The sequence below is a fragment of the Melanotaenia boesemani genome, chromosome 7 (assembly GCF_017639745.1).
Source record: "Melanotaenia boesemani isolate fMelBoe1 chromosome 7, fMelBoe1.pri, whole genome shotgun sequence".
Classification (NCBI taxonomy): Eukaryota; Metazoa; Chordata; class Actinopteri; order Atheriniformes; family Melanotaeniidae; genus Melanotaenia; species Melanotaenia boesemani.
In genome coordinates, this window is record NC_055688.1 from 32687726 (window position 1) to 32700893 (window position 13168).

Consider the following 13168-nt stretch of genomic DNA (forward strand, 5'->3'; position numbering starts at 1 on the left):
CAGCAGTTCAATTTAAGCAAATTTCTGCCTTTGACAATGTTACCTCCTTTGTACAAAAGGTCAGCGCTCCTTAAGTTTTATCTCTTCCATTGAGGCACGTGTTCGGGTGAACTCGATCTACTCATCAGAGGCTTATTCAAGTAAATGTACTTGGAGTCATTGTTCATCTGCTATAAATATAGCTGCGCCTCGGGCCTCCTGCAGAACATAGCCGAAGCAGCATTGTGATAGTGGAAAACATGGCAACACTACTAAGAGAAAGTATCAGAAGGTAAAAAGTTATTTCAAGCAAACAGGAGCTTTCATCTTGAAAGCACAGCTAGACTGAAAGTCTCCACAGGGGCAGTTCATGGGACTTTGTGGAAAAAGATTAGTTGTGGTCAGAACCAGATCAGGTGGACACAGAGGGACCACACCTTTTATGAGGGCAGTAAATTGAGATGTCTTCAGTGTATGACAGAAAAGCAACATGATAACAAGGCAACAAACAAACACAATGCAGGACTCAAATGGCCAAAGTCTTATCTAAGAAGACTGAAGAGAGGAGCAGCAGCTTCCAAACACTTCACATGATCAGATGGCCAAATGCTATTAAGAGGCCACTTTTGAATTAGTTAACAATTTGACCTCTGACACGTTTAATCTGGCTGTGACCCATGTTTTCTTTTTTTTATTTTATGACCCATGTTTTCTATTATTATCATGTAAGCAATGCTATGTAAGAAAAATGAACAGGCTATATTTATATGTGATTAGCAACTGCAGCTAATACAGAACCTTTAGTTGACAGAACATCTGATGAGAAGTTCAAGTCCACTGACAACACAAGGAAATCTCACCTATATTCCAAAGGTCAGAACAAACAAAACAAACAAACAGAACCCTGGTTAAAGCAGCTTAGCATTATCTCTGTATCTATGCAGCGTTATTACATACTGTTATAACATTACGTTACATACTGATAATTTCACACACTGACAATTAGCATACAGTCACTCTCAGTGCTCATAGTTTATTGTTAGTGTATTTAAAAGGAGTTGTGTGTGTGGGGGGGGGGGGGGGGGGTTACGACGACACAAAGCTTTGTAAGCTTTGAGTAGATGCTGCCTTCACTGACCGTGTCGAACAAAGTAGAAGCGGATATTAGGTATCTTAGGCCATTAAAAGAGAGAGAGAGAGAGAAAATAAAATCTCTGGCTTCCTCACGCAGCACGTTGCCACGGTTTCATTTTGCGGGCGCGTACTGTTGTGCGCGCTCACGCCGGGCTATTGTATGTTTTTTTTCCATTCCTTCCATCAACAAGGAGACCACCGTGGCCTTGTGGGATAACGGAGCCGGCCAGTTAAGCGTCAGGGGCCTGTTTAAATCATGTCGGACGAACAAGAAATAATGTGCAAATTGGAGAATATATTGGAAATACGGTAAAGCGGGGATGTCTACTCAAATGAACTGTCAGACAAGTAGTGAGACACGTTAACTTAGCTAACGTTAGCCGTCCAGGAGCAAGCCGTTTGTCTCAGCTTTTGTTACTGACCTTGCTAATATTAGCCGTTTGGCTGTGAATTAAGAGACTTTTTGTGTTGTAGTTTCACATTGGCTTGTCTTTGACTGGGTTGGAAAGCTGGTTAATCACGAGATAGATACAAAGGATGTTGCAAAAGTGATATTTAGACCATACATCACCATTCCAGATGTTTAACAACAAATGCCAGATGTGCACTGCTAATTGTTACGGTGTGCGAGTTAGCTCGTTAGCTTAGCAGGTTGTCATTACATTAACACGCAGATTTGGAAAATTATGTTACTCTATTCAGAAAAACTTATTGCCGGAATATGTTTCTTATTTTATCATAATGTGCTAATGCACACAATAAAGACAGAATGAGTTGGAGCAGTCATATTTGGATGAGCGAAAATTTCACCAGATGTACGTTAATTATAAACACACCACAGATGTTTAAGATTGTGTGTAGTTGCATTTACTTATTCCTTTTTTTCCTTTATGTGTGGGAATAATTGCTAAATCGCTGGCATTTATTTAGGGAGAAAATCTGACAGCTGGGATTTATTGTCTTTATTGTTTGGCTCATGGGCTACAGGAATAAGACGATCCAGATGCAGAAGATCAAGTCTCGTCTGAAAATGGAGTTTGAGGCTCTGGAATCTGAAGAGAAACACCTGAAAGAGTACAAACAAGAAATGGATCTCCTTCTACAAGAGAAAATGGCACATGTTGAGGAGCTGCGCCTCATCCATGCAGATATTAATGTGGTGAGTTCCAGGTACTGGTCTCAAGATGCATTCAGACCAATGGAGAGCCCCGTTTTGTTATTGTTTGCAAAGTTTTATGAATTTAGTTTTTTTAAAAAAATGGTTCAGAATCTAAATTTGTCTTATGTTGAATCTGCTTTTTCACAACTGGAAGACTGGCATTTGGTTCTTGTAGGTTATTAGCAAAGCTATATTTGTATATAATCTCTACAATAAATACAAGCTGAACTAGTGCACATACCAGTCTGGTTTCTCTTTTAGTTACAAAGTAGCTTTCTAATATTATAGTAACACTGCTACTTTGAGATGAAGATATCCCAGGGGCGGCGTGGGTCAGCAAGGTAGAGCAGTCGTTTTGTAATCAAGGGTTGCCGGTTCGATCCTCGACCAAGTTGAGTTCATGACGAGGTGTCCTTGGGCAAGATGCCGAACCCCTAATTGCTCCTGATAGGTCGTGGTTGAGCGCCTTGCATGGCAGCTTCCGCCATCAGTGCGTGAATGTGTGTGTGACTGGGTGAATGTGATGTGTGATGTAAAGCGCTTTGGGTATCATTCCAGGTATAGTAAAGTGCTATTTTAATACGGACCATTTACCATTCCAGGCATCATTTATAAATTATTAATAAAATACCTTTATGTGCTGTAAAAGATCTTACATGCGAGGAAAACGTGTTTACACTCAGCATATCAAAAGTTTGCATCTGAAATTTCAAACCTTGTCCTTTCAGATGGAGAGCACCATCAAGCAGTCGGAGAATGACCTGAACAAACTGCTAGAAACAACTCGCCGCCTGCATGACGAGTACAAACCACTAAAGGAGCATGTTGATGCCCTGAGGATGACTTTAGGACTACACAGACTACCTAACTTGAATGAAGAGGAGGAGAAGCTCTCCCTGGAGTCAGTACAGACGCATACACAAAACGACAGTCTAGATACGTTAAACATAAAGGAACAATGTGGCTTAAATTGCATTTTGAATTATGTTTCTTTGTCATCTTTAAATCTCCTAAATTAGAGTGTAAAGAACATTTACACAGAATAATTGTAGATTTAAGAGGATTTTTAATATCACTGACAAGACACATTAAGCACACCATGAACATATTTTTATTTGAACTTGATTGTGTCACTTCACTTTTAAGTTCAGTTATTGTTGGGGGCAAAAGAAGGTGCTTGCAAACTATATGCAGTGGACCATTAACAAATTATAATGTAGATTTAAGAATCCCCAAATAGTTGCAACTATACATGAAGTTCTGAGGTGTGCTAAGATTAAGCAAGAGGATCACGGTTTTGTTGTATTGCGATGGCAACTTTGAAGTCTGTTATTTTCTCTGGGTGAAAAATAACTTTTTTTCTACTCAAAATCTTTTTTTAAGCAGATCTGTAAGAGAACAGATTGGTCAGGAGGTGGTACTTTTATACTCGCTCTCTTATCCAGAACATAACCTGCTCCCGAGCTGGTTAGACGTTCAGCACAAGTTACCATGGTGATTGACCTTGGTAAGAATTAAACCTGTTTCGTAGTATAGAAAACATCGGGTTAAACCCAAAGTTACCTCGAAAAGTGAAAATCCAGCTTCACATATTTACTTGGATCAGGCGCCGTGTAAAATGTAATTAATCACACTGTTTGCAATTTGCTACATGCAACATCTAAAATTACAATTTCGGTTAAAAAATAATACATTTTTTAGCACTAATGGTGTTCATTTGGGGGTAAATATGTGACGGCGTGAACCACAAACAGCTAGGTTCCTCCTTATCACCTAAAACCGATCAGCTGATCACCAACAGCCGTCACTGCACACACAGAGACGACCAGAGAGTCACTAGAGCAGAGAAGTGAGTACAAAATCCACATGGGCTGTTGCAAGTTTTAACAACAATGTGGGAAAATGCAGGTGTGGAACCCTATTACCGGGAAAAGTGTGTGTGTGTTAAAACAGCCCCATTCTCCACGAAGGCGACATCCATGGGTTGCTCCATTAATACTGTGTTTATTCTCAAGTCCACCCATTGAACCACCAGGCTGATCTTTTTCATCATGCTTCTCCACGTCCAACAGAGGAATGATGGATCTGGCATCGGTTCTTTCTGTTGATACAATACAGTAAATAAATAAAAAAAAAAATATATATATATATATATTCAACCTTCTTTGGCTGCTACTCCTAGCAAGTATGTGTTGGGTTGCATGTCAGGTTGCATCTCTCTCCATAACCATGGCTGTCTGCCTTGAAGGTTTGCAGCTGTCATTGTTGTCATGGTAATTTGCAGGCAAAACTATTTTATCTTTGCACACCACCAGTCTCATCTGAACAGCATGAAATAGTTTATTGGGACAGCCTTAGTGTGCATTGTAATAATCTTAAAGATCAAAACAAGATGGTATGAAGCCTCATGTAGAGCTATTTAAACAAGTATCTACAGTAAAAGTTTTAAATCGTTCACACTACAAAGCAACAAGTTAAAGCTGAACTGCTGGACCATAATGTAAGTCCATTTTATTAATAGGTGACACAGATACATGTAGTGCATGCAAAATGGTCTGAGAATGGAGTCTCGTGGCACGCAGTGTTGCAGTTCAAAGGATAACTAATTGTATTTTCATTGCCCGTGTTTGAACTCTTCACAAAGTTTTATGAATTTTAGCCAGGTAGATTTGATTTATCCTCCTGGCAATCACACAAACAGCTTTGGAAACATATTCTTTGCCTTGGCATTCATCAAAGAGGAGGAATAGGGATACTTCTGCCAAACAGCAGTAGCAGCAACAGGCCTCAACTCAGTAATGTGCATTCTTTTCATGAGCAAGATAAAATTAATTAACCATGGCAGCAACATCTTTCTTAGCATTAGTGTCTCAGAGTGATGACACAACTAGAGAATTCAAATTGAATGTGTCATTATTATCTTTTTATTACTTTAGACCAGAGGAATAATACATAATTACAAAATGGGTGTGTATGAAATATTGTAGCTCACTTTTTTGGCAAGTGTATTTGTGAAGACAGCTTTTAAATCTTCTGACTCATTCGGAGAACAGCTTGCAATATGTTCACTACATGAAGGATGAGGGAGTGTAAATACTAAAGCAGGAAGATTTCTCAGAAGAGTGGCCAGTCTGGGACTGGGCGATCATATGATCGTGCTTAATGAACGCGATAAATTTCTGGTCAGTCACATTCATCAGCTGTGAGCCTATTTACTCGATCAAACGTGGAGCTGAGGGCAGCAAAATAGATGCCAGACATGACATTGGAGTTATCCTCCAAAGAGGAGGTCACAACGTCAGTTGTGTGGCGGTGGTTTGGATATCTCCAAAGACATGTGGAGCAAATTAAGCTGATATGCCAGGTATGTCAGCGATTGGTGCCCTCAAAAACCAGTAACACAACAAATTCGTTTAATCATTTAAAGCAGGGGTCCCCAACCTTTTTTCCTCTGGGACCCCCTTCATGTATATACTAAAATGCCATAGACCCCCTGCTCCACCTCGTGCTGAAACCATGCTTGCTTTTAGGCTTTCAAAAGTGATTCTCACCATAAATAATGTATTCTGGTTGAGTCCTGTCCTCCGACAAAGCCAAATGAACACCATGCAGCCTTACTTTTATTAATTAAAATAGGGACAAATTGTGGACATTAATCACAATGGCTCTATTGCTCAAAGCCTCATGGACTCCCTGTGCTCTTTGGTATCCCAGGTTGGGAACCACTGATTTAAAAGAACACCACCCAAGTGATTATATGGTAAGCATGAAAATGCTAGCACAGTCCGCACAGCCTGCCAGTTTGACTAGCAGACCCAGCAGTTTAGCCGCCACTAGCTGTTAGCTCTTCTAGCATTTTAGCCGCTACTAACAGTGTAGCCACAGGACCAACAGCAGTCAGTGACATCATCGTTTGCAGCCATTGTGCTGTACAACATTCAAACAGGAGCAAAAGTTTTGCTTGAGTTCGAATTACACTGAGGCTTCGGGGTGCTTTGTTTTGGCCGCTTGGCCTCACAAGTTACGTACCCTCATTAAAAAATATGGTTACTGCCAAAACCATTCTGCTACTACTGTGTGCAGTAGAAGCTGAAAAGCAGAAGTAGAAGCAGAAAATTTTCACGTAGGGATGGAAAGTTATTACTAATGCTATTTTAAAAATACGAATTTGGCATTATCTCTGCGAGAGAAGCGGATTTTGGGCATGTAGGTGTATTGTCACAGTGAACCAAATCCACAAAAAAACACTTTATCCTCCTTATTTATGGAGATTCTGAATGTTTTCAAGCCTTACACTTAGAATATTCATCATTGGGTGTTCAGACAGAAAGTTACGCTACTACTGGTGCTATTTGAAATATCCCAGTTTGAGCTGTTCTCTGCAAGAAAACTCTCATTTGAAGATGCATCTGCTTCTCACAGCGGTGAACAGAAGCCAGCAAAAAACACTTTGTCCTTCTTATTTATGAGGATTCTGATAGTGATCTTATTTAATTTACTTTATATGTTAGTAAAATGTTTAATTAATCTTTAGTTTCTTTAGTTTTCAGTACAGATGCTAGAAAAGTGGCAGTATTAAAAAAAATGATTGTGATAATTTTTTTGCCGTATTGCCCAGCCGTAGGGTAAACTGTTAAAGTTGATGGACCACTTCAGTTCCTAGAAACATGGGGCTTCTGTCTAACAGACATGGGCTGGATCACAGGTTGGATTACATGTTCAGATCAAGTTACTCAAATGTCAAGGACGTATGGTAGTTTCCTGCCCTGTTTCTTAGTGGTATCATGTGTTTTTTTCTGACAAGGTTCAGTCTCCTTTTTCAGAAATTTATTTATGAGTATTTGTAAATTCTTTGAGAACAGAAATATGGCATGGTGCAGTTGCAAGGCAAGTAATTATCTAACTTGCAGTTGGAGCAAATGTCTCTCTAGTGAGAGCTGATCTTATTTGCAATTAATTAGCCTGATGACTGATTTTAATGCTTATAACTTTTTTTTTGTGGATTATGAGCGTGATTTTATAGACCCAGTATAAATAATGAGGATTTTGGAGTACATGTTTCTGAAAAAGATGCTCTTTTATTATTTCTTGATATTTATTTAGGATGCTTCAGACACATTGAGTTCCAATGTGTTTGGATTTCAACAGAAGTGCCAAGATCTGTAAAGTTCTACAAGTTAAATCCACACTGCACCTGTATGCTTAAGTACTAGATGAAATAATTGTTTTTGCCATTAAGGTGACCTGACCATTTAAAATGTTGTAGCAGTAACTGCCTGTAAGACTCTGAGTCAGTGCAAAGAACTTGAATACTTTAAATATTTGATTGCTATTCAGTGGATCGGTTCATCTGGTGGCTTTTGCAGAATTTCACATGAAATTAAATTTTCCATCCATTTGTCCAGGCAGCTTCAGAACCTGACAGAAATGCTGGTGACGAGAAAACCATTTATGGCTTCACAAATTCCATGTTATCCACAAAATTGGAGGGACATCAGGGGGGTCTGACAAGTAGACTTTCAGCAGCACAAAACCGCAGGCTGACATCCATCAACAGGGGATGATTGTACAATTTGCTGGAGCAAATTATAGCTGATGATCCGAGAATATAAAAGTGAAGCTCATCTTCGTTTTGGACAAGGAGACCCTTGGTTATCCCGAGTTAAAAGGTTGACTACCTTTATTTAATCGTCCACATTTTGCTCTGCAGGAAGTGCGGAAGTGGCACTAGCTGGGAACCCTAATGAAGGACTTTTTTTTTTTTTTTTTTTTTGTTCTAATCATTGTGATGAATGACTAAAGATCATGTTAGTGTTTTCAAGTGTTCACTTGTTTTATTTTTTAGAGCTAACTAACCTGTATTATTTAGGTCAAGTGTTTTACTCTTAGGTATGTCTGTTAAGATGTGACATTCCTGATTAGTTTTGGTTAAAAAAAAAGCAAACAAAATTGTGTTGTAATATATATATATATATGTATGTCTTTTGGTCTCTAGAACTTTTCCCTTCAAAAGTCTCAGCTGCTGCTCTGTACGCTGACAGCATTGTTGGCTGGTCAGCCAGCCTCTCAGTGGGGCCAAGTATTGTTTGGAAGCTCTACTGATGAATTCATTGCTGGCCAGGTGTTTGTCGTCTCTCCTTTCATTCGTGGTGTCATGCTCCTCCACATTTCCTGAAAATACTTAAAAAAGCTGCATCTCATGTTCTGCTCTGTTTTTTCTGAATTGGCAGAACTGATCAGGGTGAAAGTGAGATTTCTGATCATGTGAAGGGAGATGTTAAAACCATCATTTGCACGTTTCCTGAGTAATTGTGCTTAATAATAATGCCGGCCTGCGTAATTGTATTACAAGACGTGATAGAGCAGTTTAGGGTAAAATTAAATCACACCTCGAAAGCCAGTTGGGTACATTTTAAGATGTTATTTGAGAGTGTCACATAAGCACAAAAATCAACTCTCCACACTTCAACAAATGGAAAATTTGACAGAAATATTCACTTGAACAGGAGTGAACCAGAATGACACACAATCTGTTTGGGATGTATGCAATGTTTATATTTGTGTTGGGCCTGATAGTAAAGCCCAAATGTTTGGCTTGTTGATCATGCTTACAGGAAATGTAACAACATATTTGTTCTGTAAATGTTCGCAGTTCTACTCTATCACAGATCTATTTTGAGTGAAACCAGAGAGGGTAATGAAATGGGATATCACCTTTTTTTTTTATTTGAAAATGAGCCAGTCAGGCATAAAGTCCAAGGCCACATTTCTTTCCCAGCCCTCTCCTGCCCACACACACTCACAGACACACACAGACAAATAGTCTTGCAATAACTTTTAGCTTTTGATTTGTTCAGGAAAAAAGGGAAAACACTTGCCTGACTGTAATGTTGAGCTTAAGTCTCCTTTCTGCTCAGCTCCTGATACACAGTGCAGATGGAGGTAATACAGGCTGGCTTATGATTTATGAACTCTAAATTAGATCTTCCTCTCTTTGCTTTGAGCAGTTACTTTGAGAAGCAGAAAGCAGAATGGCAGAAGGAACCACACGAGCCCACCATCCCAGAATCCCTTGCTGCAGCTGCAGCCGCAGCACAGCAACTTCAGGTGTCCAGGAAGCAAGATGCCCGCCAGACAGCCACCTTCAGACAGCAGCCACCACCTATGAAGGTATTTCTCCTACTGACTAGGTCAAGTCTTCAGTCTGTAACAGTTCATTTAAGTTCTGAGTGAATAAAACAAAAACTATTTTTATTTACATCAAAAGTAAGAATCAAGTTATACGTCAATATCTTTGTTGATAAGGAAACAATGACATCTAAAATACTTATTTCAACAAAGACACTGAGACAATATCACAGTGAAAACAAAACGACGCTCAGAAAAGTGACATGTCGTGGAACTTCTTTCATCTTCAGTTTAATCTAAATTCCCAAGATGACCTGTTCTCATTGATTTTCATTTTTGAATCTAATTTAGTAAAAAAGAAAACTAGAGCATGAGCTCAGCAGAGTGAAGGACTCTGCCAAGGAGGTAATTTGTGTTCACTCTACTTGAGTGCACTGCTGCAGCGTGCCAGCCAATAATCCCAGGCCTGAGCTTCATCAGCACGATGTGTCAGACCTACAGTTAATGTCATTATGTTTTGTCATGCTCAATAAAACTCTAGTTTATCGGATGTGAAGTGTGTACTTGTTTGTTGATTTTGAGTCGATTGTGCTGAGTAAATTTATTGTGTTAATATCTGGATAATAGTGAGTTTACAAATTGTCTGTAGTAATCTTACGTCTCCTTCTGAGGTTTTGTGATATGCAGTGATGAACAAGGTTGTTTTTTTTGTGGAAGTTAAACTGAAGAAACATATTTACAAAAAAAAAAGAACTTGAACTTGTTCAGACTATGTGAGGTCCTGCAACAGTCTCTGCCTACATTTTCCTAGTGCTGCATCTACTTCACACTACGTTACCCACGATACACTGCGCATTCTAGCATAATAATAATAATAACCAGCAACGCTGCTGCAGAGAAGCTGCCGACGCCTGCTTATGATTATTATATTATATTATATACAATCTGAAAATGAAACAGTAGAAATCTGACATTTCTCTGCAGATTATGTCTGTCTGCGCTTAAAAAACAAGTCACGTCAGCTTCGTAAACTTCTCATTTGATAAGACATGCAGAGTTAAATCATCTGTCCAGTGTGAGAAGATATCTATAATATTTCTACATTTTGTAATTTTTAAATTTTTTTTTCTTGCTGTTCTATTTAGGTTAGAGCCAAGCTGAAAATAGTTTTTCAACAAAAACATTCTTACACTAAAAAAGGTTGTTCAGACATTTTGTTGTCCTTTATTTTGTGTGATAGAATTTAAGGTCTAGTATAATTTATTTTATTGCAAGACAACAATATAATTCATTTTCTTTCTTAAGTCCAGTCTTTCATTCTCACTTCTACAAATAACTGAAATGAACTGAACTGTGAAGTAGTTCATAAGAAACATGAACTTGCACCGCTCTGGTGTTTCTTTAAAAGTCAACATTTCTATTACAGAAATCCAGTTTCAAAGCAGACATTTTGACTGGTTACAGCTAGAAAAGCACAACTGTACTAAATGACAGTTGAATTCTTTTTAGTGCTTCAGCAAACCTCAACAATGAACCTGCATGCTAGCAGGAATGCAGACATCATTAATTCACTGGTGCGTTGCCTGATGTGACATGTTGAAGTATCTGCTGTGGGAAAGACTTCTTTTAGTGAGAGGAGCAGTCATTTTAGAAATATACTTTTCATGATTTCTGGTTCCAGCTGGTGTCCATGCCGGCAAGTTACAGTAAACTGAAAGGTAGTCGTGTGAATGTTGTTTGTATAAAACATAAATGTGAAGGCTGGCCTTGATATTTCTGTTATATCTATCACATCTGCGACTCAGTGAGTTTCCTGTGTAACAACTTTTCTGTCCAGTGCAGGAGAAGCGCTCAGCCAACAACGAAGTACCCAGCAGTTTATTACGAACATGTGGCCTTGTGTACTCATTAGTTAGTTACGTGCATGGGATTACTTTATGAAGATGCAGATCTACTACAATGATGTCCATCAGATGGAGATTTTATTAGAAATAACTTTTGGGAATGCACTTGGTTAGGTTTGTAAGCTTTCCTCAAAGCTGCAGGGAGCAAACATGCATATGTTGTGGTATACTGATGAAAAAAACAAAGGAAATATATATAGAGGCGAGTACAGATATTTTAAAATATCAGTGCCAAATATTTTAACAGCAGGATGTTGCTGTACCTTTCAAGCATCTGTATATTCTGCAACTCTTGCATCTGGTTGCCATCTAGACAAGTGGACAATCAAATGCATTGCCTACTATTTAAATTGGAGTGGAGTGCTGAGTTTAGTGTCTAACCTACATTGTTTTATGTTGATGAACCTTCTGGATGCTTCCTGAAAGCTTGATATGCGGGTGCAACAGCTGAGATTACAAAAGGCGCCGATCCAAACAGGGCACCTCTAAGGATACACTCAAAATCAAAGCTGCAGAGAAGATGCTTACTGAGAAAGTTGCAAAATCAGTCACATGTGAAAAGAACACAGACTGGGAGAGCCAGAGATTCCTGGATTTATTACTGAGTAAAAGAAATAAACTTTTTCAGACTCAGCCTGTGTAAAATGCTCACCTGATTCTTAACAACACAAGATTGAAACTGAACAAACTGGTTGCTCTGAACTCCTTTTCTCTCTAGGCTTGCCTGTCCTGCCACCAGCAGATTCATCGTAACGCTCCCATCTGTCCGTTGTGCAAGGCCAAGAGCCGCTCCCGCAACCCAAAGAAGCCCAAGAGAAAGCCAGATGAGTAGATCCTACTCACACCTTCATCTTCAGTAGGATTTAAAGTCAACTGGTCCAGTACACTGATCTAGGATCAGCCATACAAATCTCTCTACACTGAAACAATAGGTCCACGCTTCAGGTCTATTTCAACAGTCTCTGCTTTAATAACAAATTGTCTTAGTAATTGAATTCAGAATCTGTCAACAGTTGATTTAGGATCTGGTGATGTCATTTTGTTTGTGTTTATGGGTGCTTTGGATGTATTTATATGTAATTGTATGACTTCCATAGTAGTTTACTAACCCCCGAACACTGCAGTAATGCAAAAAAAAAAGAAAAAAAAAAGTCCAAATAATGGTCCTGTTGCTGTTGTTAATTGCCTTAGATATCTTCTTGTACTTTATATTTTTTGCAGTGCATGCTTGCTGCCATAGCTGTCGTGTATTTTATGTGCCAATATAAAAACAAATGGGTTTAAATGCTAACTTAACTACAACTATGATGTTCTTTTTATGTTTACAGCGTTCAAGTGAGCATTAAAACTGGAGGAAAAAGGCCAGACTCATTTACTTTGAATAGTGATGTGTGTTTAACTTTAATATGGCAATAAGAAAATAAATAGCAGTTTTGTATTAACCTTGTTAGTGTGTCTTGTTTGTACTCAGAATAATGACTGGACCCTTGTTTCTATCATTTACTGGTGTGCACATAAACATATCTGTGCCTCAGCAGGGCAAATGGGTGGGCTTAGCCTGTGTTTGAAAATAAAGAGGTAGGAATATGTTTGAGCCCACCACATCATTGTACCTTTCACTCTATTAATACTGTGATATACTGTCATGTCTGCAGCTACCTGTCTGAAAAAGGACAGCGAGTATTTGTTAAATGAGTTCCAGGACCGTTTTTGTCAGGGTAACCCCTCATTTCATCTGTTGCCAGGGCAACTCCACGTTCCTTAGTGGTTGCTAGGGCAACTCCAGGTTGCTGTGACCCGCATATCTTCACCAAATAAGTTCCTCCCAAATCCAGTCAAGGGTATTGGAAGACTTTGGGAGATT

The 13168-nt window shown here is 38.9% G+C and overlaps 1 protein-coding gene and 1 long non-coding RNA gene across 2 annotated transcripts; both read left to right on the forward strand.

Annotated features, from left to right (window-relative positions):
• Positions 1-1203: 1203 nt before the first annotated feature.
• zc4h2 (zinc finger, C4H2 domain containing) lies at positions 1204-12747 on the forward strand. Its single transcript, XM_041989328.1, has 5 exons — positions 1204-1422; positions 2101-2272; positions 3001-3173; positions 9280-9442; positions 12023-12747. Exons 1-5 carry the CDS (start codon positions 1370-1372, stop codon positions 12134-12136), a joined length of 675 nt encoding a protein of 224 aa, XP_041845262.1. The 5' UTR covers positions 1204-1369; the 3' UTR covers positions 12137-12747.
• Positions 11503-12016, forward strand: LOC121642572. Its single transcript, XR_006010917.1, has 3 exons — positions 11503-11532; positions 11576-11580; positions 11822-12016. It is a non-coding gene; the product is annotated as an uncharacterized LOC121642572 (long non-coding RNA).
• Positions 12748-13168: the final 421 nt, after the last annotated feature.

Excerpts from the sequence above, each read along its gene's own strand:
- zc4h2 (XM_041989328.1), top strand. The coding sequence starts at position 1,370 with ATGTCGGACGAACAAGAAATAATGTGCAAATTGGAGAATATATTGGAA. Across the intron at positions 1,423-2,100 it reads GAGAATATATTGGAAATACG|GAATAAGACGATCCAGATGC; the intron begins GTAAAGCGGGGA and ends CATGGGCTACAG. Across the intron at positions 2,273-3,000 it reads TCCATGCAGATATTAATGTG|ATGGAGAGCACCATCAAGCA; the intron begins GTGAGTTCCAGG and ends TTGTCCTTTCAG.